Source organism: Rhinopithecus roxellana, chromosome 1, assembly GCF_007565055.1.
Source record: "Rhinopithecus roxellana isolate Shanxi Qingling chromosome 1, ASM756505v1, whole genome shotgun sequence".
Lineage (NCBI taxonomy): Eukaryota > Metazoa > Chordata > Mammalia > Primates > Cercopithecidae > Rhinopithecus > Rhinopithecus roxellana.
In genome coordinates this window covers 47,787,396-47,812,532 of record NC_044549.1, presented here as the reverse complement: position 1 = coordinate 47,812,532, position 25,137 = coordinate 47,787,396, and the positions used below count along the sequence as shown (strand labels likewise).

The following is a 25,137-nucleotide window of genomic DNA, read 5'->3' as shown; positions in this document are numbered from 1 at the left end:
AGAAGCTGCGTCCACACCTCCATCATCAGTATCTGTACACATTTTCATGAGATGAAGCAGCATAGCCTGTCTCTGTTGGAAAGACCAACATTTTTCAAACCCGGTTCCTTGGCTGCGAGTCTGGGAAACACAATTCCAGCCTTGGCTACTGAAGGCAGGGGGCCCAGGACTGCAGCCTCGGATCCCCCAGGCTGTTGCTCATGGGCCCCTCGGGGTCAGAATCTGATTTTAGTTAACAAGGCACCCAGAAATTCCTGCCTCGCGGCATGGGCTGGAAGCAACTGCTCCGAGCTAGGGGTGCCACCGGAGAATCGCCTGGGGAGCATATAAAAGTGACCACCGCTCAGTCCCCTGAAGCTCCAAGGCTCCAGTGGGAGTCAGGCACTGGTGTTTTAGCTTCCGCCAAGGGCTCCAATGTGTCACCTGGACTGAGTGCACCCAGCTCACAGAGTGTGGCCATCTGTCCTGGGTGTGGCTGAGTCACCCAAGGAGAGACGCTTCCGCGTTTGGGATGTGCATGTTCTGCGACCGCCCCTGCCTCCCAGCAAGGAAAACCTGGAGCCAAGAGCTTTTAGCAAAAATGTTTAATCTCTCCTTAATGTGTGTGTTTATTTACAAGTACTAAATCTGAAGAACAGTAAAATAGGAAATAGCCGTATATGTACACATCTGAGGGCCGGGCCCACAGTCATTGGTGCTGCTTCTGCAAAGAGCCCCGGCTGAGGGTGCCCGCCCGGACCGTCCGAGGGATCGCTCTTCTTCTGGGAGGGGGTTCTGCGGCGTTAAAGGACAGCTAATTGTGGGCTTTGTCTTAAAAATATCTCTCTCTCTAAATATATCTATTCTAGCTGTGTAGCACCAACGTGAGCCACTGAATCCAGACAGGGAGAAAGCCAGGGCAAAGGCTCTGGTGGGATGACACGCCGCTCCGGGCTTTGGCCTGGACTCCACGCTGCAGGTCTTGGGGCTCCCAGCTCTTCAGGCCAAGGGGCCGGTGGTCCTGGGGCTGGGGAGCACAGGGGAAGCTCGAGGTATATCAAGAGGCCAGGCTCCCAGGCCGAGGCCTGAGCTGTTCCAGCACTCCTGAGCCAGGCTCGGGGAGAGGGAGGACACGGAGTAAGGTAGGAAATGCTGTGGAAAACAAGTGGCGGCAGCAGCACGCCAGGTGGGTGTCGGTTTCACAGCACATGTGCCGCAGCCCTGGCTCCCTGCAGACACAGGGCCCATGGGAGCCGCTCACTGCAGCTGGGCACAGAGCGGACTCCAACGGCAGTTCCTACCAGGGCCTCCAGCCCCAGGCCAGAGCTCCCGGGTGCTGCAGTTAGGAGCACAGTGGGAACCAGTGACAAGTGGGAACTGGGACCCAACTCCACGACCTGGCAGAGGGAGGTATGGAGTAGCTCGGAGACTGCTGTCCCAGTAGACAGCACGGGTAGTCGGCTTGATCCTTGCGCATGTAAACAGATACTGCTAAAGTGCTTGCGCCTAGACACAGCCATGTGCTCTGTGGTGCCCAGGCCCCCGCCACACGACCCTGTGGGAACTGCTCCATATGAGGCCTGTGGTGCACCCCCTTCATCACCACTGTCGTCCCCACCACCCGCCCATGCTACTCACATGGACAAGGGCAGCCTGGCAGGGCAGAGCAGGGCACAAGGCCTGAGGGTGGGGGTTGGAACTGGATTCTGAAGGTGATGCAGGAGTCCCTATCTAACCCGTGAGGAACTGGAAGAACCAGGGACTCCAACCTGAAACCAGCATCCAGGGAAGACTTTGGGGGAAACTGAGGTTCCCACCCCACCGCAGCCAGGAAGCATCAGAAAGTAGGTGGAGGCGCACTCAGGGACAGGAATCCCAGACAATGCTAGGGCCTACTGAAAAAAACAGCCCACCCACTATATATGGACTGGCCCCCATAGTCAGCTCTGGCCCCCAAGTCTGTCCAGGGGGTAAGCCCACCTCCTCAGTGGGCTGGCAGCAAGGGCGGGCCCAGGCCTGAGCTGGGTGTGGCAGCAGCAGAACGCCCCAGCCCTGGCATGGTGCCCACGGGGCCAGTGAGCTGCGAGTCAGCAGTCACCCACTCCACACCGACCCTCATTCAGGAGAGGGGTGGGTCTTTGCGGCGTCATCTGGCTCACGCTGCTCAGGAGGGGCGACTGCAAGACTGGCACCCCCCGTGGGGCTGAGTGCTCTCCTTGGGCCTGGCTGAGGATACGAGGCTGGGGCTGGCCACAGTTAGCTGTCCCTTAAAGTCCATGGGATCTTCGGTACCATCAAAAAAGTGACCTTGAAAAGGGGATGGACCGCTTGTTTGCTTTTACAAGTGACTAATTAAAAAACATAAAAAAAGGTCTAACAACCTCTAGTATTCAACACTTGCAGTTTTAAAAAGATCAACTCAGACTAAACGCTAGCACAATCATGCACGCCCCGTGGTGCCACGGCACCCCGGAGGCTCTCAGGGTCGGCAGGAAGTCCTTTCCTTGTCATGTCAAACCAAAACAGCGGCCCGCAGGTCAGGGGACTTCAGGGCTGCTCCACTCCAGGGAGGCTCCGGCCACTTTCTCCACAGTCATTTGGCATTGCTTTCCCACTGCCTTCATTTTTTTGTTCAAATCGTCTTTAAAATTCCTCTTCAGTTAACTGTACAGTACCCCACTGGGGCTGGAGCCTGAGGCTAGAGCCACATATATATATGTGCATATATATACATGTACAGCTTTCTTTTAAGAATGCATTCTCTCTTGCTGAGGGCAAGGGTGGACACCGCTGGCCTCCAGTCCCTCTGGTCACTGCCCATCACTCATGGCCCAGATAGATCCAGGCCACTGCGGGCCAGAGGGGCCCTGCCACAGACCTCAAGGCCCAAGCAGAGTGCAGCAGAATTTTTTCCCCTACAAACAAAAACAGTCCCCAGATGTCCCACTGCTCTGGAGGGGCCAGGACCCTGCTGAGATGCCACACTGGAAGCTGCCGGGCAGGGACAGAGAGAGTGGAGAGAAAGGAGTGCTCAGGGGCTGCCCTCAGGGGCTCCACGGCACAGAGCTCGGCCTACCCTTGAAGGCAGTTGCCAGGGCAGCCTGCGTAGGACGTGGAGGGGAATAAATAACGGGAACGTGCTCTCTGTGACCCAAGGCCCCTGGCCCAGTGGCTCCCAGAGGCACAGCCCTGAGGACGGAGAGGGGCTGCCCGGTCCGTCTGGAAGCCACCCAGGAGTCTGAGCAGCCTGGCCCACAGCCCCTCCATAGGAGGGAGCAGGGACTCTCTGGGGCGAGGTGGATGTGGTGCTCCGGCCTCGGCCACGCAGAGCACGCGGTGAATCTGAGGATGGCAGCGGTGCAGCGGGCGTGGGTGCTGGATGTGGGAGGTGGTGGCAATGGGCCCAGACTGACTTGAGCTCCTCTTGCCCGGCTATGGGCTTTTTGCCTGTTTCTCCAGCTGCCAACCGGATCCCCAGACCCTCAGACTCTGCCACCTGGGGGCAGCTTGGGAAGCCGGGAATGCTGACACCCCCAGCCTCTTGTCCTGGTCTCAAGGGGACAGCCCAAGCTGGCTACCCCTCCCCCTGGAGGGCCCTGGCCTCACCCCTCAGCCCCTCAGAGGTCAGCCCTTCTCCCATGAAGGCCACCAGGCAGCTCTTGCCAGGCAATGAAGGTCCTTGGCCGGCCTGAGCACCCCGTGCTGTCCCGGCCCCTGAGCAAGCAGCTGTGTGTGCAGCTGTGGTGTGGCAGGTACCATCACCTCCACACAGGAAGAGCCGGGACCCGGCCGGGCGAGGCAGGGGAGGGAGGGCCGGGCAGTCACTGCACTGCGGCGGCCCGAGCACCACCGGACACTCCACACGCATGCGGCGAGGGCTGCCCCGGTCCCTGCTCGGCCGCCCTCACGCTGCGTCCTGCTGGACGATCACAGCCGGGACTCAGCTGCTCAGGGCCATCGTGTCCACCACCTGCTCCAGCTTGCTCCGCAGCCGCTGCCGCCGCGCCTGCTCGTCCTTCTCCAGGGCTGCCAGGATCTGCAGGGCCAGGAGAGCTGTCAGCATGCCGGGCCACCAGCCTCCACACACTCAGCAGGCCCAGGGCGGATGCCTCCAGAACAGGTGCCAGAAGTTCAACCCCATGTATCCCTGGGATGCCTCCAGAACAGGTGCCACAGGTTCAACCCCATCTATCCCTGGCCAAGGGACCTTGGTTGTGAGCCTGGACCCTCCAGGACCCCAATATGGAGAATGAGCCCCGCCACCGTCATCATCCTACTCTCACCCCCTAAAACAGCAGGCTCTGATTCTTTGGCTGCCTGGCTATGCTGCTGACATGTCTCCATCCAGTCCTCACACCCTGGGGTTTCTGTGCCCCTTTAAAGCAGAGCTCCCCAGAGAGCCTCAGCTCCCATTTCCCTGGTGAGCCCCGGAACCCAGGCTTTTGTTCCCACCCCCCACCCTAATACATGCGGTCTCTGGTTGCTCCTCTGCTCCCCTGGGGCACCTGCCTGAGGACAGCCCTCTGCCTCCTGCCTGCCTCCTGCGGCACCCTGGGAAGGCTCCTTGCCTCTGCTGCACCTGCCCCGGCCTCCCCAGGGTGGCTCTGATTCACTCCCGTGGCCTTCTCAGCCCTCAGAGCTTTGGCACAGGCTGAGCCTGTCCTGCCTTCTGGCCCCGTGCTCTTGTCCTGTGCAGCCCAGGAGCCAGTCCTTCCTGGATGTCTCCTGGACCCCTTGCCCAGTTCCATGTACGTGGCCTCACTCCAAGTCAGCAGAAAAGATACTGAAAGGAAAGCTCTGCCAAGACCCTATGCCCAGCCCTGGAGACGCTGCTCCAGCCTGGAAAACCCTGAAATGTGCCCCTCAGGGAAGTTGCTCACCACCCACACACCCTCTCCCTCAGGAAGAAGCTGCCATCCCATCTTCCCCATCCCTGACCCCACATGGCTGCACACAGTGACTCCACCACGGCCTTCTCCGCTCGGCCTGGCAGGCTCCCTCCTGGCACCAAGGAACCAGGTGGCCAGCGGGTGCAGAGGAGTGAAGGTGGCCCATGGCAGCCCAGAGATTCAGGGAGGAGTGGCAGGGTTGGGCAGAGCAGGTGGCTCTGACAGGGGCCAGCGAGTCCTCCCAGCCCAGCCTGCGGGCTCCCATGGTGTTCACCTCATCCTTGTACTTGGTGATGTAGGAGTAGATCTCGTGCAAGGCGCTCATGCTGTTGAACTGGCTCAGGTGCAGGCGGGACTGCTCAGCCAGATACGCACTCATGTCCTGGTCACTGATGGCCGGCATCTTGGCTATGTCCGCATAGTACCTGCAGGTGAGCGGCCAGGTGGGCACATAAGCAGAGTCCAGGCTGCCCCCCAGGCCACTGCCCCCAACCCCTGCCCCCTCCGCCCACCTCTCCACCCAGCTCTTGTAGTTGGGGATGTCCTTGGCGTAGAGCAGCTTGTTGGAGGGCGAGTCCTTGCCCAGCTTGTGCTCAGAGGTAGAGCAGGAGTCCATGAAGGTCTGGGCCACCACCGACAAGCAGGCGTCCGTGATGCTGTTCTTGTGAATGTCGAACACAAACTGTGGGTTCTTGATCACATTCACCCAGAAGCGCAGGGGCAGGCTGCAGGCGAGAGTCCAGGCGCCGCTCAGACAGGCCTCTGCTCCCTCCTGAGCAGCGACCTTGTGGCCCTCCTGGCTCCGAATCCAAAGTGGGCATGGCTTTCCATGCAGATGGGGAAACGAGGCCCACAGAGGTACAGGGCCCATGGGTAAGTGAGGGCCGTCCCCTGCCGCCCAACCAGAGATGTGCTGCCCCCACCACCTGCATCTCACGCAGAGCATCACGAGACAGGCGTGCTCAAATGCACTCGGTTGCACAAGGGCAAGATGTGACCAGGCCTTCAGGAGCCCACTCCCCACAGCCACTGCCCCCCTAGGCCTGCATGCTGGCTTGCACTCCTGGCTCCTGCACTGAGACCTGCAGCTCAGCTCTGCCCCAGGGCACCCATTCCTACAGAGACCAGCCCTCTGTGCCCCAAACACCACCTCAGGGACTGCCATCAGCTGGGCTGCCTGGCAGCACTGGCCACACATGGCTGCTTAACTTAAATGAAGTTAAGAGCCCAGACCCTCAGCCACACCAGTGCCATTTCAAATGCTCAGGAGCCACCACCCTGGACAGCACCGGTCTAGAATGTTCCACTATGACAGAGCATTCTCCCAGAGCATGGTGATCTGGAGACACTGTGTCCCTGGAGGCCCCCCTCTCCTGCTGTGCCCAATCAGCATGGCCCAGGAGAGGGGCTTTGTGACACTTCATCTCAACCCAAGACTCCGCGAGCAGTGGGTGGAGCTGAGACAGGTTGGGGTGGCTGCATCCCAGGTTTGGGAAGCAACACATGGGCTGGACAAGACCAAGTCGGGGTGGCTGCTGGCCTGGGAGCCTGCAGAGGTGGCAGGGACAGTCCAGGAGAGAGGGGAGCTAAGACAGTGGAGGTCTCCCTGGTGGGAGACCCCAGCAGGATGCAGGGTGAGGAGGGGCACTTCCTGGAGAAGCAGGGTCCAGCCATATAGGCGAGGGCATCCACCTGACCCCAAGTATGGGGGATTAGGGGGAGTAGTCCTACCCCAGAACCCCTGGGCCATGCAGTTTGTGGGGGCTGGTGCACAGAGAGGCGCTCCCCTGCAGCAGGCAAGAGTGCGGCTGTCTGCTGGGGTGGGGGCCACACACACACACACACACACACACACACACACACAAACAGCAGGGATCTGCTCCAGGAGCTAGCGTGTGGCTAGAGTGTGCCAACTGGGGCAGGGGGCTACAGACCAGAGCTTAGGGGTCCTGAGTAAGGAGTGAGGCCAAGGGCTGGCCTGCCTGTGTGGCAGAGAGAAAGCCAACATTGCCAAGTTGGGCAGCCCATGACCAGGGAAGAAGCAGGTCACTGTCCCAGAAGTAGGCCAGGCCAGAGAAAAGCAAGGGACTAGCTGGCCAGGGAGGCAGACACTCTGGGGAGAGGCCACTCAGAGACTAGGTGCCTCTTCATAACGAAACCCAGCCTCACAGAGCCCCAGCTCACATTGGTGTAGCTGTGCACGGTGCAGTCTGGGCAGGCTCTGCTCTGTATTCCACCTGCTCCGTGAGATCGTGGCAAGTGGCTGGGTCTCTGCGCCTCAGTAAGCAGGCTCTGGCCCGGCCCTGCACTGCAGTGGTGAGGCTGTAAATTCTTCGCACTAAAGAGTACCAGGAGTACCTGCAATCCCTGTTGCCCTCATCACTGCAACCAGGTGGCTCAGGGCTGGTTCAGTGTGCCCTGTTTCTCATGCTGCAGCCAACACTCATGTCTGCACAGCTGTGCACACCCAGGGCCACTCACACCTGCACACAGTTCCTGCAGCAGTGGGAGGGGCTCAGCAGCTGGAGCAGAGGGTAAGCCATGGGTCAAGGGGCACAGGCAGATAGGGAAGGCCAGTTAGCACAGGGCTGGCCTGCCATGACCCTGCTGGGTTGTGTCCCCACACCAAGCAGCCCCAATTGCGGGCTCCTGATCAGAACAGGCCCTTGGGCCTTGGGAACACATCTGGCCTGGCCCTGGGGGATGCTGCTCCGTGCCCCCGCCCTGCGTTACCAGTTGCTCTTCCAGGTGTGGCGCACATCAGCATCGTGGATCTGGTGCTTGTCAGCCTGCTCGTCCAGGAAGTCGAACATGTACTTGATGGCCAGTGGCAGGGCCGAGCCCCGATGCGCCGTGCTGAAGATAGTCTCAAACAGGTCGTCCACAAACTTCTGCAGCGTGCCCTGCGGGGGGCAGGCAGGAACACTGAGCTCCAGGGCTCTGCCTGGCTGCCTACACCTCCTGGGTGACTAGGCAAGTGGCCATGGGAGCAGCATGGGAGTGAGGGCTTTGCTCCGGGCTTGGCGCTTTCTCCAAGCTCGGTTGGCCCAGCGTCCCCTGCCCCCATCTGCCAGCCAGGCCCACCTTGGTGGCCAGTAGCCGCGTCAGGTAGATCTCCGAGACCATCTTGCTGCCACGGTCGCCCTCGCGCTGGTCCAGGTGGTCGTGGTTCTTCACCAGGTGCCACAGCTTGGTGCCGCTCTCCAGGTCGGGCGTGATCATGGGCGTGCGCGAGCGCAGGCTGTCGGGGCTGCTGGCCGTGCGCAGCATGCTCTCTGCAGCACCAGGCTGTCAGCGCCCGCGTTGGCTGGCACCCCGCGCCCCCCGCCCGAGGCTCAGTTTCCCCGTCTGAAAGCTGGGGATGGCACCCCCACCCATGTGGGATTTTGGGGCAGCCAATGACACCACAAAGGTGGCATAATTGTGTATGGACACACAGTCGGGGGGAGGCGCAGCCTCCAGAGTTGGAGGGTAGGGTCAAGAATGCAAGTGACAGGCTTGACACCGGCCCCTGGGTCCTCCCGTCCGGCTGCTGCAGCGTGGGAGCCCGGGGGACGTCCTGCCCAGGCCAGGGACCCATGCGCTGCCCTCTCGCCCGCTGCCTGGCCACTCACCGTATCTGCTGAGGGACTTGGTGAAGGTGGAGGAGTTGGAGATGTTGTAGGCGGACGTCTGCTTGGGCACCAGTGCCACCGAAGACCCGTCTGTCACCTGTGGGCAGAGGGCCAGGGACCCTGTGACCCACCAGGGTGCCCCTGCACCACGAGACTCCTGCTCCCTGGCTGGGAAGCCAAGTGACACCCTAGTGCTGTGCCTGGAGGCAGCCGCCTCACTCAGTCTGGGTCTCTACATCAGGACAGCCCAGGACTGCCAGGCAATCCCACAAGCCCAGCTTGGGTCCTAGGACGGTCCACACATATACACGACCACCTCCCCTCCTCTCCCTGAGAGATCGAGCTGCTGTCCAGCCCACATGCTGCAAACATTGGCAGCTGCGCTGTGGAAGCCCCAAAGGGAGGGAGGCCTGTGCTAGGGTCGGAGGGCCAGGAGCCACCTGGTAGTGAGCCAGTGTGTTCAGCCTCTTCCAGTCGTTGTCAATCTTGGTGGTGACATCCTCATCCTGCAGGATGATGCGTGCCATGCGGCCCTGGCGCCACTCTGTGGAGAGGAGGGAGTTGGAGGGTGGGGCCGCTGGGGCCCTCTTTCCCTCCTCCATCACAGCAGTGATCCATCACACAGGTGGGACAGGGCCCACCTGCAGCTCTTAGCACCAGCACAGACCAGGGACACATCTCCACACCTGCTGCAGCACCCCTAACCTGCCATAGCCCCCCGCAAGCTGCCACAGCCCTCCCAATCTGCCATAGCAACCCCAGCCTAAGGGGGTCTGCCCTGCCTTCCCCAAACCTCAGGGCCCCAACTCCTCAGCCTGGCACCGAGGCTTCTGCGGGGACTCGGCCTCTCCAGTCACATCTGCTGCAGGACTCTGGGCCCCACCCCAAACCTGCCCCATCCCCTTTGGCCCTCAGTTGTTCCACCTGCCCCTCTCATGAGCCTGAGTATCCCCCTCAGGGCTCCAAGAGCCCATTGCCTCCCAGAGTACACTGGAACCCACCACCTCCCAGAGTCTCTGCCCAGGGCAGGGTAGCCACCCTCTACACCCAACCTGGGACTGGACAGCCCACTCGCCATTCCACTGCCCTCCAGACCAGCGCCAGCCTGGTGCGGAGGACTGACCTGGACTTCCCCGCCAAGCTCAGTATTGGGCCATGGCCCTGCCCCTCTGCTCCAGCACACACCCCGGGCAGCCACGGCCCTGCCCACTCACCCAGGTCCATGTCCGCGGCCTTGGGCCGCTGGGAGTAGGGTACGCCCTTGTAGGCAGCGTCCAGCAGCTTCTCCTTGGCCTGGGTGACTGTGTCACAGTCCAGCCCCTTCACCGGCACCTCAGGTGCATTCTCGTTCTCAGGGTTCACACAGTTCAGGGTCTGCGGGCGGGGTATGGAGCAGGGCAGCAGTGTCAGCCCCACAATTGGGGGGTGGGGGGCACCAGGGCACCCAGGACAGAGGGTGGTCACACTCACCAGCGTCTTGTAGTCAATCTGCTGCCGGATGAGCTTGTCCTCACTCAGGGAGTAGCGTGCCTCACCCGTGATGGCGTCGATGGGGCCCTTCTCCATCTGCTGCTTGATGGCGCAGTATAGCATGAACAGCGGCTCCCCAGCACACTCCTGTGGGGGTGGTGGCATAAGGCTGCAGCCAGGACCCCTGAGTCTACCCACCGCCTGCCGCTCCACCCGTCCAGTGCCAGCCACAGTGTTCCCGGCAAGGAGAAATGAGCGGCACTTCCCAGCTCTTTAGGAGGCAAGTATAGCTTTAGTCCCAAAGCCCAGCAGAGACTGCAAGAAAATCAGGAAACAAAACATACCCACCCCACCCTACAAATATCCATGAAAACCCTAAATTACACACGAGCCAGGAGACGCCGTAGCATATCAAGGAAAATGGCGTGGCACACAGGGCCTGCATCAAGGAGGGCCGAGGCCTGTCTGTTTCACCCAGAAGTCTCCCCGGGTCTCAGCAGGATCCCCGCCCAGCCCCAGCCTCCCAGGGGCCTGCTCCCCAGCTGGAGGTGCTAAGGACAAACCTCCCCATGGCCCGTCACCCGTGGCACAAGCAGACCCCATACTACGCAACGTCAAGTGTGACTGTGATCCGCTGGCCTCCGAGGGACCACCCAGCTGGGCCCCCCATATTACTCTGGGACACACCTATGGTGTGTCATGGATGCTGACATACTCACCTGGGGAGGCTTGCTCACCCAGGGAGGTTCACCAGCACCCAAGCGCACAGCACAGGGCCAGCAGCACAGTCCCGGGCCCTCAGCGGGCACCTGACCACTCTGACCCCTCACCCTCTGGCTCCCCATGCTGTAGCATGAGCACTGCCTCCTGTCCCACCTCAGGGCCTTTGCAACTGCTGCCTCTACAACCAGAAATTTCCCCTGGCATCTTCATGGGCCCTTCTGGACACAACCCAATGTGCCCTTTCCAGAAAGGCTCCCAGGGAGCTCCCAGCACACGTACCCCCCACCACCGCCCCACTGGTCTCCCCCCTTATCTGTTGTTCTCTGAAGGAACCTGCGCACCCCTGCCAACCCCTCTGGAGTGGGAGCTGCCTGGCCTGCTCACCATACCCTACTGCCAGCACTGGCTAAGCCTGTGCATGGGACATCACAGACACTTGCTAGACGAATTGAGTGAATGGAGAGCTGTCCCTGAGAAACATTCACATCTGGGCTGGCTGAGTCGGCCACACAGGCAAGGCCCGCCCAGAGACTAGGCACAGGGTCTGCTGCAGGCCCTGCCTGCCCAAGGGCCTTCAGGTGTGTGTGCACCTCGATGGAGGGGCGGGCTTGGCAGCCTTGCTTCCTATCCGGCCCTGGCAAACAAACAGCAGCTCTGCTCCTGTAACCAGAGGCTTCAGGCACCTCATTAGCATCTGAGGTAATTAGAGAGACAGCTGTTAAGACCATCCCAGACCTTCCAACAACATGCCTGTCTTTGAAATTATGTTTCATTTGCAAACTTGGTTTCATTAAGTTAGCCACGAAGGAGGAGGAAAAGGGGTACAGATCTGGATGGAGAGCCATTAATGCGACAGGAAGACGAGAGCCTTTGAGGGTTTCCCAAAGTGAGACACCTGCCCAAGGGTTCCCAGGCCTGGCCTCAGAGAGTGAAAGGACCGCAGCTAGTCTCTGAAGGTCAGGGGAGTGCAGCTATTGGCCCAAGGTCACACAGCAAGAAACTGGAGAAGCCAAGATCTGAACCCAGATCCAGCTGACCCCAAAGCGCCTGCCCCATACAAGCCAGGTGTCCCCAGAGAAGGCTCAGGCTGAGCCGGGCATTCACACTCAACCCAGGCAGCAGGCCCTGCCCTACTCCACCCACTTCTTCAGCCAGGCCAGCCTGGAGGCTGCAAAGCAGGTTCCAAGAGCTCAGAGGCCAGGGAAGAGGAAGGCCCAGTCCTTTTCTTGTTGTAGCCTCAATCTCTTGTGCAGTGATGGGGGAAAAGGAAGACCTCAGACTCCTCCCAGCACCAGTCAGGAATGTGCAAAAACTGCCCAACAAAAAGTGCCACTTTTCTAATAGAAGGATAATACAGGCAGTTCCAGAAATGACATTACCACAAGCACTTCTCCACGGTGAGCATGGGGAGGTGGGAGGATCAAACCAGATCCCTACCCCACACCATATAAATAAAAATCATTTCTCAGTAGAACACGTGAGCTTGAAAAGATGGGAAGTGTGTATGTTAAAAAAGTTCCTGGGTGCGGTGGCTCACACCTGTAATCCCAGCACTTTGGGAGGCTGAAGTGGGTGGATCACCTGAGGTCAGGAGTTTGAGACTAGCCTGACCAACATGGAGAACCCCGGTCTCTACTACAAATACAAAATTAACCAGGCATGGTGGCACATGCCTGTAATCCCAGCTACTCCGGAGGCTGAGGCAGGAGAATCGCTTGAACCAGAGAGGTGGAGGCTGCAGTGAGCCAAGATTGCGCCATTGTACTCAGCCTGGGCAACAAGAGTGAAACTCCGTCTCAAAAACAAAAAATAAAAATTCCTATAATCTAAAAGAAATGACCCTAGTAAAACAAGCAAAGGGTAAAAATGGACATTTACAAACTTGGCTTCAAAGAAAAAATAAAAGCAGCCAATCAAATATGTAAAAAGATGTCCAAGGTTTGTTAAAGAAATGCCAACTAAGGCAACAACCTACCAGTGTGTACTTTTCAAATGGGCAGAGGTGAAAAAGATCAATAAGACAAGTGCTATCCCAGGCCTGGGTAAGATTCTCAGATGATGAACTGGTACATTTGCAACGTTTTTTGGTAGGATAATGCAGCAGCATATATTACAATGAAAAATGAGTGTGCCTGATCACCTGCACTCACTCTTCTGGAAAGGCACTTAAACAGGACCAGGCAAGCAGAGACAACTGCATCCAAATCCAAGTTGTGCAGCCCTGGCCATCAGCGGTGCCACAGTTAAACAAATGATGAAATGGCCACACCACGGAACATTATGCAGTTGATAAAAACACAAGGCAAGCATTTGTGTGCTCACCCACAAAGGTGGGCCTAACACTATGGCCAACGTGAGGATAGAGGGGGAGCGAGGCACAGTGAAAATTGTGGTACTGAAAAAATTTAAAACTCTCTAATGAGAAAAAAGGTCCGATACTAACCTTCATCTTAATATTAAAAAGCATAGTCTATTCATATTTGCTTCAGTTCAGACCCCAGCCTGGGAGGACAGGCACCAAAACTCTGGTGGTCATTACCACCAGAACCGCAGAGGGGTGGGGAGCTCACCCCTCCATCCTCCCTTCCAGGTTGTTTACATGTGCTAAAATGTCATGGGTTACTTTTGTAGTTAAAGTTTTCGTTTCTAAAGACAGCAAGGAATGAAAAGTATTTGGGTTGTTTAAAAAGAGTTTGTGTTCTCAAAGTTCATCCACGTTGCGGCATGTCAGAATTTCCTTCCTTTTTAAGGCAGACTACTATCTCATTGTATGCACAGACCACATTTTGCTTATTCATTCACCTGAAGATGGACACCTGGATTACTTCCTCATTAAGCTGATGAAATTAAGCCAGCCACAAAAGGACAAACAATGCATGATTCCACTCATATGAGGTCCCTAGAGCTGTCAGATTCACAGAGACAGAGAGTAGAATGGTTCCAGGGGCTGGGGAGGAAGGAACAAGGAGTGGGTGTTCAGTGGGGACAGAGTTTCAGTTTTACAAGATGAAGACTCATGGAGCAGGTGGCCATGGCCAACACTGCTGTAAATGCATCCAATACCACTCAACTGTGCACTTAACAATGGTTAAGATGGTACATTTTATGTCATGTGTATTTCGCCATAACAAATTTTTTTAAGTTTGTGGCACACTAAAAAGAAATAAGCTATCAAGCTATGAAAATAAATAAAGGAACCTTCAAAGTAGATTGCAAAGTGAGGGAAGCCAGTTGGAAAAGGCTACAGTAATAGTACACGATTCCACTATGTGACATCTGGAAAAGGCACACCTTATGGAGACAATGAGATCAATGGGTGCCAGGGGCTCAGGGGTAGGGAGAGATGACAGGTGAGCTTGGGGGATTTTTAGGGCAGCGACACTATTCTGTGTGATGCTGTAACGGTGGATACATGGCATTGTGCATTCATCCAAACTCACAGAATGCAGAGCACCACGAGTGAGCCCGCGTGGAAATGAGGGGCACTGGGTGGTGAAGATGTGTCCTGGCAGGTCCATTGACTGGACCAAATGCACCCCTCTCCTAGGGTTGCTGACAGTGGGGAGACTGTGCATGTGTGGGAGCAGCAGGTGCATGGGAAACCTCTGCACCTTCTGCTCAATTTTACTGTGAATCTGAAACTGCTCTAAACAATAACATCTATCTTAAAAAAGACAAAAACAAAAAAAAAACCCCAAATATGGTGGCAAAAAAAAAAAAAAGTCACTGGCCAGTTATGTGGATGGAAACAGCCCTGGGCCCATCTCAGTCCCATCCAGGGGGTGCCCAGCTCCAGCATGGCTGTCTGCACCTCTCCGCCTTGGGCCATGTCCTTGCACCCAGTACATGCCCTCTCTTGCATATATAGGGGTCCTCCTAGAACTGGAGGAGGGCAGTGATGACCTAAGGAGATCTAACAGCTCCTGGCCCCTGCCCGTCCCCTGCACTGGGACCCCACTAATAACGAGGTGGGCTGGGGTCATGGGCATGGGCTGTGAAACCCCCAACACACAGCCCGCACCCACTGTACCTGCACCACTGTCACCCAGATGGTCACCCCTGCCTCCCTCCTCCCTGTGTCCCCTTCCTATGGCTCCCTTGGCCAAGACTGGCCTCCCTCTCCCTCCCTCCCCTGCCCACACATCCCTCAGCGCCTGTCCCAAATGTCCCCAGCTCTCCATGGAACTCCCGATCCAGCCTGAGGACAACCCCTCCACGGCGTCCCACTGCCACCCTCTCTGCTTAGAGCACCCTGTGGGGCCGCACTCTGCACTGGCTGAGGCTGCCCCCTGTATCCTGGCATGAAAGATAATCCACACCCAACATCAGTACTTACAGACATTTGCTGCCCTGAGCCCTGTCTCTGTGGGTGTGGAGAATCGGGATCAGACGGGGACCCAGGTGAGCAGGGCCCTCTTCACCTCACCCGGGGCACCTGCTGCTTTAAGCTCACAGAGCCCAGCTTACCCAGCATGCACACATCTATGCAGTCTTCATAGAACTGTACTTTCTACAGGACATGCACGACTTTGTGTTACCTGCTTCCAGTTCTGCCTAAGGATGTTATAATCTACTGGGCACTTGCTATGTGCCAGGGACTGCTATATACACATAAATGTCCCACCTCCAGAGAAGACCTAGGACAGACAAGCCATGCCCCTGCCTATCCCACCTGGCGCCTTCTCCTCAGTAGCCTCTTCTGCCTGGGACTCTTTTCCCTCTACCGGCCTGGTCTTCAGACCTCTGCTCGAATCCCACCCTCCCTGCTTGGCTCTGCCCCATGGCCTGTCTGCTGTATTTCCTGTCCAGTGTCTCTCTCCACAGCGAGGATGCCCAGCCAGGACTCCGCTCTGTGCAGGGATCTGTGCGCTGATCACCTGAGTTCAGCAGTATCTGGCTGCAGGAGGCCTGAAAGCCCCACGGGCCAGGGGAGACAGATATGCCATCCCTGGATTCCGTAAGGAAACCAGGAGAATCGAACCCAGGCAGTCAGCGCCAGCGCCCACCCTCGATCACTGGGCTACACTGTCAGTCACCCTCACCCACAGAGCAGTGACAGGGACCACTGAAGCCAGGCGAGGAGCATGCACTTCACCATGCACACACTGGGCTCCTTCCACCTCTCAGGAGTGGGCTAACCAGGCCTTCAGACTTTCCAAGAGAAGCCAGATACCCGAGTCTGTGTAAGTCCCAACACTGGAAGTGCAGACAGCAATTCAACTGCTTACAGCCCAGTTAAAGCCCACCTAGATCCCCATCCAGCCTGGGCCCTGGCCTGCAGTCTCTGGCCTACACCCTATTCCTGTTCTGAAAATGGCAGCGTCCCTCTGCTGGGGGGGTTGGAGGGGCTTGAATGGACAGCACAGGGGAAGCCCAGTGCGGCCACCTGTCCCCATGATAGGCATGATAGGTGGTGGACTAGAGCCTTCAGGCACCCCCAGGCTGGCCCCACTCCGGGTGCTGGACTCTCAGAGGCCCCTGCCCAGGGTGCCCCCACCCTCCTGAGCCCAGGCCAGCTGTGGGCACTGAGAGCCTGTATCTGAACTCCCACACCTACCTTGGTGGGCTGCGCAAGGGCCTGACAGCCTCAGAAGGAGGGACAAGGGAGCCGGGAGCCAGAAGCCGGGAGTAGCTGCATGTCCAGGGGCCTAGGCCTGAGCCAGAACTCGACCAAGACCCCACGTGCTGTCATTCTCCAGCACCTCCCACTGATCCCCACCTCTCTCCACTTTCCCCTCCCGCTGTTCAACTGCCTCTGACACCTGCTTCCTCCTGCCTCTGCTTACCTTGAGGAACTTATACAAGAGGAAAGTGAACCAGTTGGTTAGCATCTTCTCTGCCACCGACTCAGTCCTGGGGGGCACAGAATATGGGCAGAGTGGTGTCATTCCAGCTGTCCAGCAGGCACAGGGCCCCTGCAGGCCTCGCCCACCGATCCCACCCCACCCTGCCCCGCTTCCTGAAGCACCGAAGGTCAGGTGTCGAAAGGCACCCACATGAGTGGGCAGCAGGGGCTTCCGGGGCTGCCATGGAGACCCCAGCCCTTCACCCAGAGCCCAGGCCTGTGAGTATGGAGACTCAAGCCTGGGTCCTCACTATCAGTACCTAGGGAGGTGGCAGCTGAGCCTCAGAGGCCAGGTGAGTCCCCCCACCCCTGCCCAGTGGGAACCGCCACAGCAGTGTCTCTGGGCCTGCTAGGCCGGCCTGTCCAAAGCTGGAGGCATGGCCCTGCCTCCCCCAATCCCAGTGCCCCCCAGGCTCACCGGCGCAGTAGCAGCTTGGGGTGGTTCTTGCTCTCCAGGTTCTTCTCGATGAGGTCGGAAAGCAGCTGCTTGAGCACGCCCGTGGCATATTCCATCTCGCCCTGCAGGGCCGTCATGATGAGCGAGGCCACGTTCCCGCGGTCGCGCATGGAGAAGCTGCGCTGCGCCTCCAGTGTGCGGATGAAGGTCAGCAGGAAGTGCTTCTTGGTCAGGAGCTGCCCAAACAGTGTCAGTGACTTCTCCACATTGGCCTGCACCTGAGGGAGCACACGGAGCTCTGAGCACAAAGGAGTACCCAGCCCCAGCCCCAGCCCCCGCCTCCAAGCTGACCGGTGAGGGGCTGTCCAGGCCTGGCTGGTATAGCAGGGTCCCATCAGAGGACAGGCCTGGAAGGCAAGTGACAAGTTGCCCTGACTCCTCAGCTCAGCGGGTCATTCCCAAGCTTCACCTGTCCTTAGCAAAATGGACATGACCTGGGTGCTGCCACCACTGTCTGTTGCCATCAGGGCAGCCCTGGCCACAGAGTCCCTGCGGCAGCCTGAGAAGCCCACCACAAGCCAACATGACAAAGGTGTTAGCAGTGCGGCTGGGTGCAGAATGAGAGGGGCTCCTCACGCCACCCACTCCATGGCTGGGCCCTTTGAACAGCAACCCCCGCAGCTGGCCTGCAACAGCTCAAAGGGAGTCCAACTCAATGCCCCCATACACTGGGAACCAGGAGTGCAAGTCTACCCTCTCCCTCCGCCTTGACAATGATAACCAATGCACAATCAGCCTCTGCATCTCACGGATGAGGACACAAGGTTGGAGACAGGAAGAGGTTTGATTAGGGCCACACTGCAGGTAGGAAAAAGGAGTGGACTAGAGGCATAGCTGGTTCCAGGATCCCTACTCTCTTTCTCTTGTTCATACTAAGGTTTATCAGGGCAAGATGTTCCCTATTAGGCAAAGCCCAGAGCCACCAGTGATACCAGGCTCCCAGCCAAGGCCAACAAGTATCAGGCAGACAGGTAATGGCCCAGGTAGAACACACACAGTCACGGCTGAAAGAGACAGTCTGACAGACACAGCAAATGGAGGCACTGAGAGAGAGATACAACCTGGGGAAGCTGTGGAGCCCCACGTGGCAGCAAGCCCAGGAACAGGATGGCAGCACTCAGCCACATGCAGCCCCAGGGCCCAAGGTGGGAAGGCCTGCTCAGTATCAGCTCAAAAGGGACTACCCACCAACAGAGCCACCACAGGGGACATCCAAGGCACAACATCCAAGGCACATGGTGGGGGGGTGCCCTCAGCTGGAGAGTATGACCGAGCTGACCTGCTGAGTCCCTGGCTGTGGCTCGCCGAGGACTGCCTCCTAGCCTGCCTGCCACTGGGGGCCCTTTGGGGACGTGGGAGCCAGCCCTCTTTTCCCTCGCCAGGCTGCTGCCAAGGTCTACGGGGCAAAGCCCTACTCTCTGAGGCCCTGGTGCTATGCCAGTCACACGCTCCCATCCCAAACTGCCATAGCAGACTTCATCAGCCACCCGCACCTCCCAGCACACAGCCCCTGCCCAGCGAGGCTTCACATCCAGAACCACCCAGCAGACCAGGCCAGTGGAGCCGCAGGTGGGACCCCCAACAGAGGCAGGGCCCAAGGGGCAGCCACCGGAGAGGTGTCAGAAGCCCAGGCTGACAAGTGGTTTGCTGAGATGAGGCCTGGCATCCCATGCAGGCCCTGGGGCCAGAGCCTCCCCCTACCCTCTGGAGGTACTTCATGGAGCAGAGCCACACTGGCCATTCCCCTGCCCCAGCCCCAGGGCTGAGGGCCCCACTGTGCTGGCCTGCTCTTGGTTCTGCCTCCTAGCACCTGCTCCCCACTCGGCTGAGCCCAGAGCCCTGCAGGCCTGGACCCTCCCCCAGGTCGCACAGGCTGCCCCATACCATCCATCAGCACCCAAGGAGCCCCAAAGGCAGAAGATAGCAGCTGCCTCTGAGTTCCTGTGACCCCAGAGCCAGTGGTCCTACCTCCATCTCCTTGAGCACAGGGTGGTCCTCGATCCCGGGAAAGAGCACCCGCATGGCGTATGTTCGGTAGTCGAGGAAGGGGATGCCGGCACCGTCCAGGTCGTTGGTCAGCTCATGGATGTCTGTTTGCAGCTCTGCAAAGGCTGTGGCCAGATGTGGCATCAGGGACAGCATGCCCTGGTGGCCCTGCTCCATGCCCCAACCCTCCCACTCTTGGGGCCTACATCAAATCCTGGCTCTGACACTTACTGGTTTTATGATCTCAAGGAAACTACTGTGCCTCTCCGTCCCCCAGCTACCACAGCCCTAGCACAGGGATAGTAACTCTCCTCTGTGAGCTTCCCACAGGATCAAGCAAGACAAGAGCAGAGAAAGCATCGGCACCAGGGGCAGGCTGGGCGGGGCCTCCTGCATCTCAGACACTGGCAGTTAAGCGTTGAGCAGCTTTGGAGTTCGGGCTCCTTCTAACCACCGGGAGGTGGTGGGGTGCGGCCAGGGGTGAGGTCCCAGGGCTGCAGGCTGTCGCCAAGCCCCCACACCACTGCATGCACATCTCAGGCCTGGTGCGCCCTCAGTGTGGCCCACTCTGCTCAGGGCCAGCTCTGCCTCTGTCAGGAACAAAGGCAGGCAGGGCAGTGAAGCCCCTGACAGAACATTCCAGAGCTGTGAGGTGTCAGCCCTGCAGCAGCCCGAGGATCAGGCTATCTGATCAGAAGCCAGAGGAGTGCCAGACAGGCTCTGGGGGACATCTGACAGGTTTAATTAAGAGCTGGAGCCTTCGTCTCCTGGGCACCGCTGCCAGGCATCTAGTTATCTGCACCTGGCTGGCCTGGAGCAGCCGCCAGCCACCGCATCCACACATGCCAGCCTCACCAGACAGCCAGCCTCAGCAGGTGGGAGCACAAGGGAGGCCCAGGCCACCTGCCTCCCACCTGGCCCCAACACACACCTGCCTCTGGTCCCACCAGGGCTGCCTAAGAGGTAGGGCCACCCTCAGCCCACCACAGGGCCATGTAGGTTTGTCTGGGACTGAGAGGGCTCCCAGGATGCAGAACTTTGCATTTTAAGACTGGCTGAGTCCTGTGCAAACAAAACACCCCATCCCAGTGGAGTCCCAGTGGAGTTCATGACAACCCCATGCTGGACCACATGGCTAAGGTCCTCCACTGCAGCAGCAGCACTCCTAGTATCTGCCCCCTAGAGCCCTGAACATGTGTGAGTTACTATCGGCAAATGCTCAAAGTCTCGCCCAACATGGAACAGATTTCTGCCACTCACACCTGCCATGGATCAGGAGGATGGTGTGGCCTGACGCCCCCTATAGACATATCAAGGACAAAGGTCAGCTCAGGCCAAGATCTCTATGTGCCCAGGGACTGCCAAAGCACAAGGGCTCCCCATTGCTGCATGGCGGAAGCACCCTTCTCTGCTGCTCCACTGGCACCAGCCAACCCACCACCACTCCCAGTGCCTGGAGAAGTAGGCACTGTCACTGTGCTCACTCTACAGATGACAAGCCTGAGGCACAGAAAGGTAAATAGCCACCCTCAGCCTTATAGCCCAGCTGGGATACAAACGCAAACAGTCTGGCTCTGAGTTCTGTGTCACAAGCAGCACACTGAGGATGTGGTACCTGCTGCAGGGCCAGGCCCTGGTCAGGCACCCGCCCACTGCCCTGGGACCAGGCCTGGCACAGCAAGGCTATCAGGAACATTATAAACTGAGCCGAAGCAGGGTTGGGGTGGTGGGAGGTAGGTGTGGGGATGAGCCAGGGCCTGGTTTGGAGGTGGCAGCTGCCCCAGTGAGCCCCAGCCCCAACAGACCTTCCTTGCATTCGAGGGCCACGCGGGACTCCAGGTTGTCCATCTGGAGCTGCAGCCGCTTTAGTGTGCGGTCGGCATCTCGTGACTTGCGCTTGTAGGCGATGAGCACGGCCACGATGACCAGCAGTAGTAGACCCCCACCCCCGCCGATGCCCACGATGGCAGGCAGCGTCAGCAGGCTGTCTGAGTACACCTGCAGTGTCCCTGGCGAGAACTCGAAGCCGCCAGCCCGCACCTGCCAGTGGGTGGAGGCCACTCAGGAGCCACCCATGCTTTCCACAAAGCTTGGGAGCCCCTCCCGATGGGCAAGACACACACACACACACACCTGCCTGTGGGCAAGGTCCCACCGACAGGGGCACAGAGTGGTCAGCAGGGTGACACCGGGACCCACGGCAGGCGCCTGTTCAGTCAGGGCAGCACTGGCATGGCAAGGGCTCAGGGTGGGTAGGCAGTCTGGGGGGCTCAAGGAGGCAGCAGGCTGAGGGCTAAGGCAGGGCCTGCACTGGAGCTGAGCACCCTCTGAGCTAGGGGTGAATCTGGGGCAAGGTCAGAGCTGGGGCTGTGCTAGTGGGGCAGCGTCCACAGGTGGGGCATGGCTCTCCCAGCTCCGCACCCCTGGTGAACAGACGCACCGTGACCTTGTGCTGCCCTGTGAGGTTGGGTGCCTCGCACAGCAGTTGCGTCTCCGACACTGTAAGGGTACAGGGTGTGGAGCCGATGAGCACTGTGTAGTTGAGTCGGGAGTTGCCGGGCGCAGGTGGCAAGAGGTTCCGGCCCTGTAGGAGGTGGGGGTGAGCCAGAGCCCAGGACAAGGGGCCTCCTCCCTGGCACGGCCCAGCCTACGGGCAACAGTGACCCACCTTGAGGATGAGTGGGGAGCTGGGTTTTAGCTCCAGCAGGCCAGTGGGACTGAGTGGCTCCAGTACGGGGTCAGGGTAGTAGAGGAAGGAGGTGGAGTTGAGCACAAGCAGGGAGCGCACGTTGTCCATGACGAAGCCCAGCTCATCTGGTCGCTCCCCCAGCTCCGGAGGGCTGCGCACAGGGTTGGCCACAGACGGGGCGCGGCATACCATGGTGGTGTCATTGTACACCAGGCAGCCCTGGAGACACAGGGTAGGGATGCTGGGCAGGACCTCCCCGAGTGGCCCGGCAACTCTCAGTGACAGAGCCCCTGGCCTGGGGGCTGCCTGCTCCCTGCATAGATGATGCCAGGCACCAGCAGGGGAGGTCCTGGGCCACCCACCCCACATGGACCAGGGACATGTGGCCTGAAGGAGAGGTGTGCACAGCCAGCAGCCCAGAGCCAGACCTTCCACCTGCCAAGCGGGACAGGTGCCTCCCCAGGGGTCTCCAGGCACAGTCAAGGTTGGCATAAGCTGGGAAGAGGCAGGGGTAGGGGCAGGGACACGAGCATTTATAGCAGGAGCCCCATCCCAGGTGAAGGCCTGGACCGAGGTGGGCAGCTGAGGGCAGGGACTCACGTTCTCCCTCTCAATGCCTCCGTACTTGGCCCGGATTCGGGGCTCACGGACAGTGGCCAGGTTGGTGCCCGTGACCGTTAGGAGGGTCCCACCACTGGAACAGAACAGGGGTGGGGGGTCACCAGCTGATGCTGGGGCCCAGTGAGCTGGAAACACGGGCCACAGCTCAGCCAGGCAAAGCCTGCCTTCCCCAAAGACAGGAAACAGATGAAAGCTCTTGGCAAGGGGTGCTTCCCAGCAGGACAGTACCCAGCATGCAGGAGGGCCACCACCAAGTGCCTGGTGGAAGAGCTCCCGGCTCGGCGCTGCTCTCAACAGCTGGGGACAGGGAATGGGTGTTGCTGGGCCCCACCTGTTGATGCTCCACTCGGGGTCGATCCTCAGGATGGTGGGGTCCTCGGTGTAGTTGTACTTCACCTCGGGGTTGGTGAGCTGGGCGCGGTTGATGTTGATAATGATGGGAACACTGCCAGGGCTCTGCCCGGGGGGTGTCAGACACCGGATCTCACGGGAGTTCCTCCTGGAGGTGCCCGGGTGGGACAGTGAGGAGCACACAGGCGGAACTCAGGCAGGTGGAACGCAGATGCATTGAGGAACAGTGGGCAGGGCGCCATCTGTCACAGGTACTGCCTTGGGTGGCTGCATACTATCACTGCTACTTTCCCTCCCGGGACTGTGTATGTCTGTCCTACCCTCGCCCTGGCTCCCAGCCCCTTCAGGCCCCCACTGTTGCCCAGCCTGGCATTTGGGACCTGGTTTGCCGCCTCTCCAGGTCTGCTTTCATCACAGCCTCCCTGTCACCCACACCCACTCCAGGTGACCCTGGCCAGGGCTCCACACCCAGCAGGCCTCTGCCTCCCCAGAGGCAGTGAGCAGCAGGCCCACCCCACGCATGCCAGGCTGGGAGGTAGGCTCACGCTGCCCTCCCTCTGTCCCTAGGGAGGGCTGGCGAGACTAAGCCCTGGCCTGACCTTCCCTGTCTGTCCCAGGGCCACCCTCACTCAGCCCGTGCTCCAAGTGCTGGGAGCCGAGTGCCCATTCCTAATACCCTGGGCCAGGCAGACACCTTCCCTCTTGGCACCTGTCGCCCTATCCCTGCATCCCAGGGGGCTGTGAGGAGACTAGATGAGCTGGCCCAGGTGTCATGGGGACACCCCACTGGGCAGGCAGCCGGGCATGGCCCGCACCTGGGTCCGGACCTTCAGCTCTTTCACCACTGCCAGGAGCCCCACAGCCGCCAGGCCCCCTCAGCTGCAGACACCAATAATTAGTCTGATAACGGGTAATTACCACAGGAAAATATTTAAAGGGACGTTCCACTATCATCCCTAATCTAAAATTATCCACTTCAAGCCTCAGGGCTTTTGTTAAGATTTCTGTTTTCTCTCTTAATATTTTTTAAAAATACTTCTTATTTTGTACCCAAGGGATTCCCCATACCCACAGGGAAAAATCAGGGCAGAGGCAGCCAGGTTTCCCCGCCCCCAAAGGCAGGCCCCGCCCCCATCACCGCCCAGTCCTCCCACTCTGGAGGTAGCCCTTTTCCATGGTAACCTCCGCCTCTGGGTTTCACAGTGATCACCCCAGCCAGGCTCTCCATAGCCTCGTTGCCCAGGCAACAAGAGGGGGCATGCAACCATCTGAACCAGGAGGAGGGGCAGCCAGGCCCCCACCCCCACCTGCACCCCGTACCAGGAGAAGGAGCAGGGCCGGCCACCGACCGACACAGCCACATCACTGCCTGCATTCAGGTGACTTCCCTCGATGCCAATCCAGGTGCCCCCTGACAGAGGCCCGCGGGAGGGGCTCACACGGTAGAAGGTTGGTGTCTGCAGGAAGAGGGAACTTGCTGAAGCTCTCAGGAAAGTCCCCCTGGGGCCACATGGAGAAAGGCCCCACTTGGCCTGCTTACCCCTCCAGTTCCCCAGACTAGGAGGCCGCATGCCTGGGAGCTGCACTTCAGAGGCAGTACTCCCAGGTTTCTCAGGCACAGCCCAAGGTGAGCCAGGGAGCTCTGGAGCTGGCCTAGGCACAGGAGGGGAGGGGCAGCACCCAGGCCATGGAAGAGCAGTGGCAGAGCGTGGCCAGACAAGGGGCCCTGAAGAGGCACAGGAGCCCTCAGTGGCACCCTCTCAGAGAAGCAGGGAACAGGGAGAGAGGAAGGGCAGCAGACTCACCACGAAGGTGAAGCGCTTGGGTGACAGGGCGCGGTAGTGCGGTGAGCAGTCCCGCACGCACACCTCCACCAGGGCATCGTGGGCCCGCACGGAGCTGGCGTCCCCGATCTCACAGACGATCCTGTGGGCAGGCGGGCCTCAGGGATTGCAGGAGCCCCGCCCCGTCCCGCCCCGCGCACACCCAGGGCTGCACTCACTGCTCCGCACTGATGTACTCGCTCTCCACGGGGCTGCATAGCACCTTGCCCACACGCACGCCCAGACGCACATCCTCAAACCGCAGGCCCAGGTTCTCGCCTGTGATGGTGAGCCGCGTGCCGCCCTGCCTCGGGCCCGTCTCGGGAGACAGCTGCCGGAGGCAGAGGCTGGGGTACAGGCGTCCCGCCGGGCGTAGGGTTTGGGGTCGTGCGGGGCGGGGCGGGGTGGGGCGGGGCATGGGGTGTGGGGCAGGGCTGGGGGCCCTACCTTAAGGATCTTGGGGTCGGCGCAGCGACTGCTGCCGTGACGCGCGTGCATCCAGGATGCAGGTGTGTCGGCCGCGCAGTGGTGCCGCAGGGAGCAGCGGCGCTCGGCCACGCACCATCCGCATTCGAAGCGCGGGTCGGCCTTGAGGCAGAGGCCGCAGCTCTCGCGCAGGGCCGGGCACTTGTAGAGGTGTGCTGCGGCAAGAGGTGGGGAGGGGTGCGGTCAGCTCGGGCCCGCCCACCG

The 25,137-nt window shown here is 59.5% G+C and overlaps 1 protein-coding gene across 1 annotated transcript in view; it reads right to left on the bottom strand.

The window, feature by feature from the left end:
• Window positions 1-569: 569 nt before the first annotated feature.
• Window positions 570-25,137, bottom strand: part of PLXNA1 (plexin A1) — a 54,171-nt gene continuing 29,603 nt past the window's right edge. The window contains exons 12-32 of the mRNA XM_030942522.1: window positions 24,895-25,088; window positions 24,627-24,778; window positions 24,430-24,550; window positions 23,945-24,081; window positions 22,605-22,772; window positions 22,253-22,346; window positions 21,632-21,871; window positions 21,404-21,547; window positions 20,769-21,003; window positions 18,946-19,088; window positions 16,939-17,195; window positions 16,462-16,528; window positions 9,953-10,099; window positions 9,697-9,856; window positions 8,923-9,026; window positions 8,483-8,579; window positions 7,953-8,143; window positions 7,602-7,771; window positions 5,381-5,593; window positions 5,143-5,293; window positions 570-4,015 (exon numbers count right to left, since the gene is read on the bottom strand). Of these exons, the coding sequence (XP_030798382.1) occupies window positions 3,920-4,015; window positions 5,143-5,293; window positions 5,381-5,593; window positions 7,602-7,771; window positions 7,953-8,143; window positions 8,483-8,579; window positions 8,923-9,026; window positions 9,697-9,856; window positions 9,953-10,099; window positions 16,462-16,528; window positions 16,939-17,195; window positions 18,946-19,088; window positions 20,769-21,003; window positions 21,404-21,547; window positions 21,632-21,871; window positions 22,253-22,346; window positions 22,605-22,772; window positions 23,945-24,081; window positions 24,430-24,550; window positions 24,627-24,778; window positions 24,895-25,088 (3,281 nt within the window). The 3' untranslated portion in view covers window positions 570-3,919. The remainder of the gene's footprint in view (window positions 4,016-5,142; window positions 5,294-5,380; window positions 5,594-7,601; window positions 7,772-7,952; window positions 8,144-8,482; window positions 8,580-8,922; window positions 9,027-9,696; window positions 9,857-9,952; window positions 10,100-16,461; window positions 16,529-16,938; window positions 17,196-18,945; window positions 19,089-20,768; window positions 21,004-21,403; window positions 21,548-21,631; window positions 21,872-22,252; window positions 22,347-22,604; window positions 22,773-23,944; window positions 24,082-24,429; window positions 24,551-24,626; window positions 24,779-24,894; window positions 25,089-25,137) is intronic.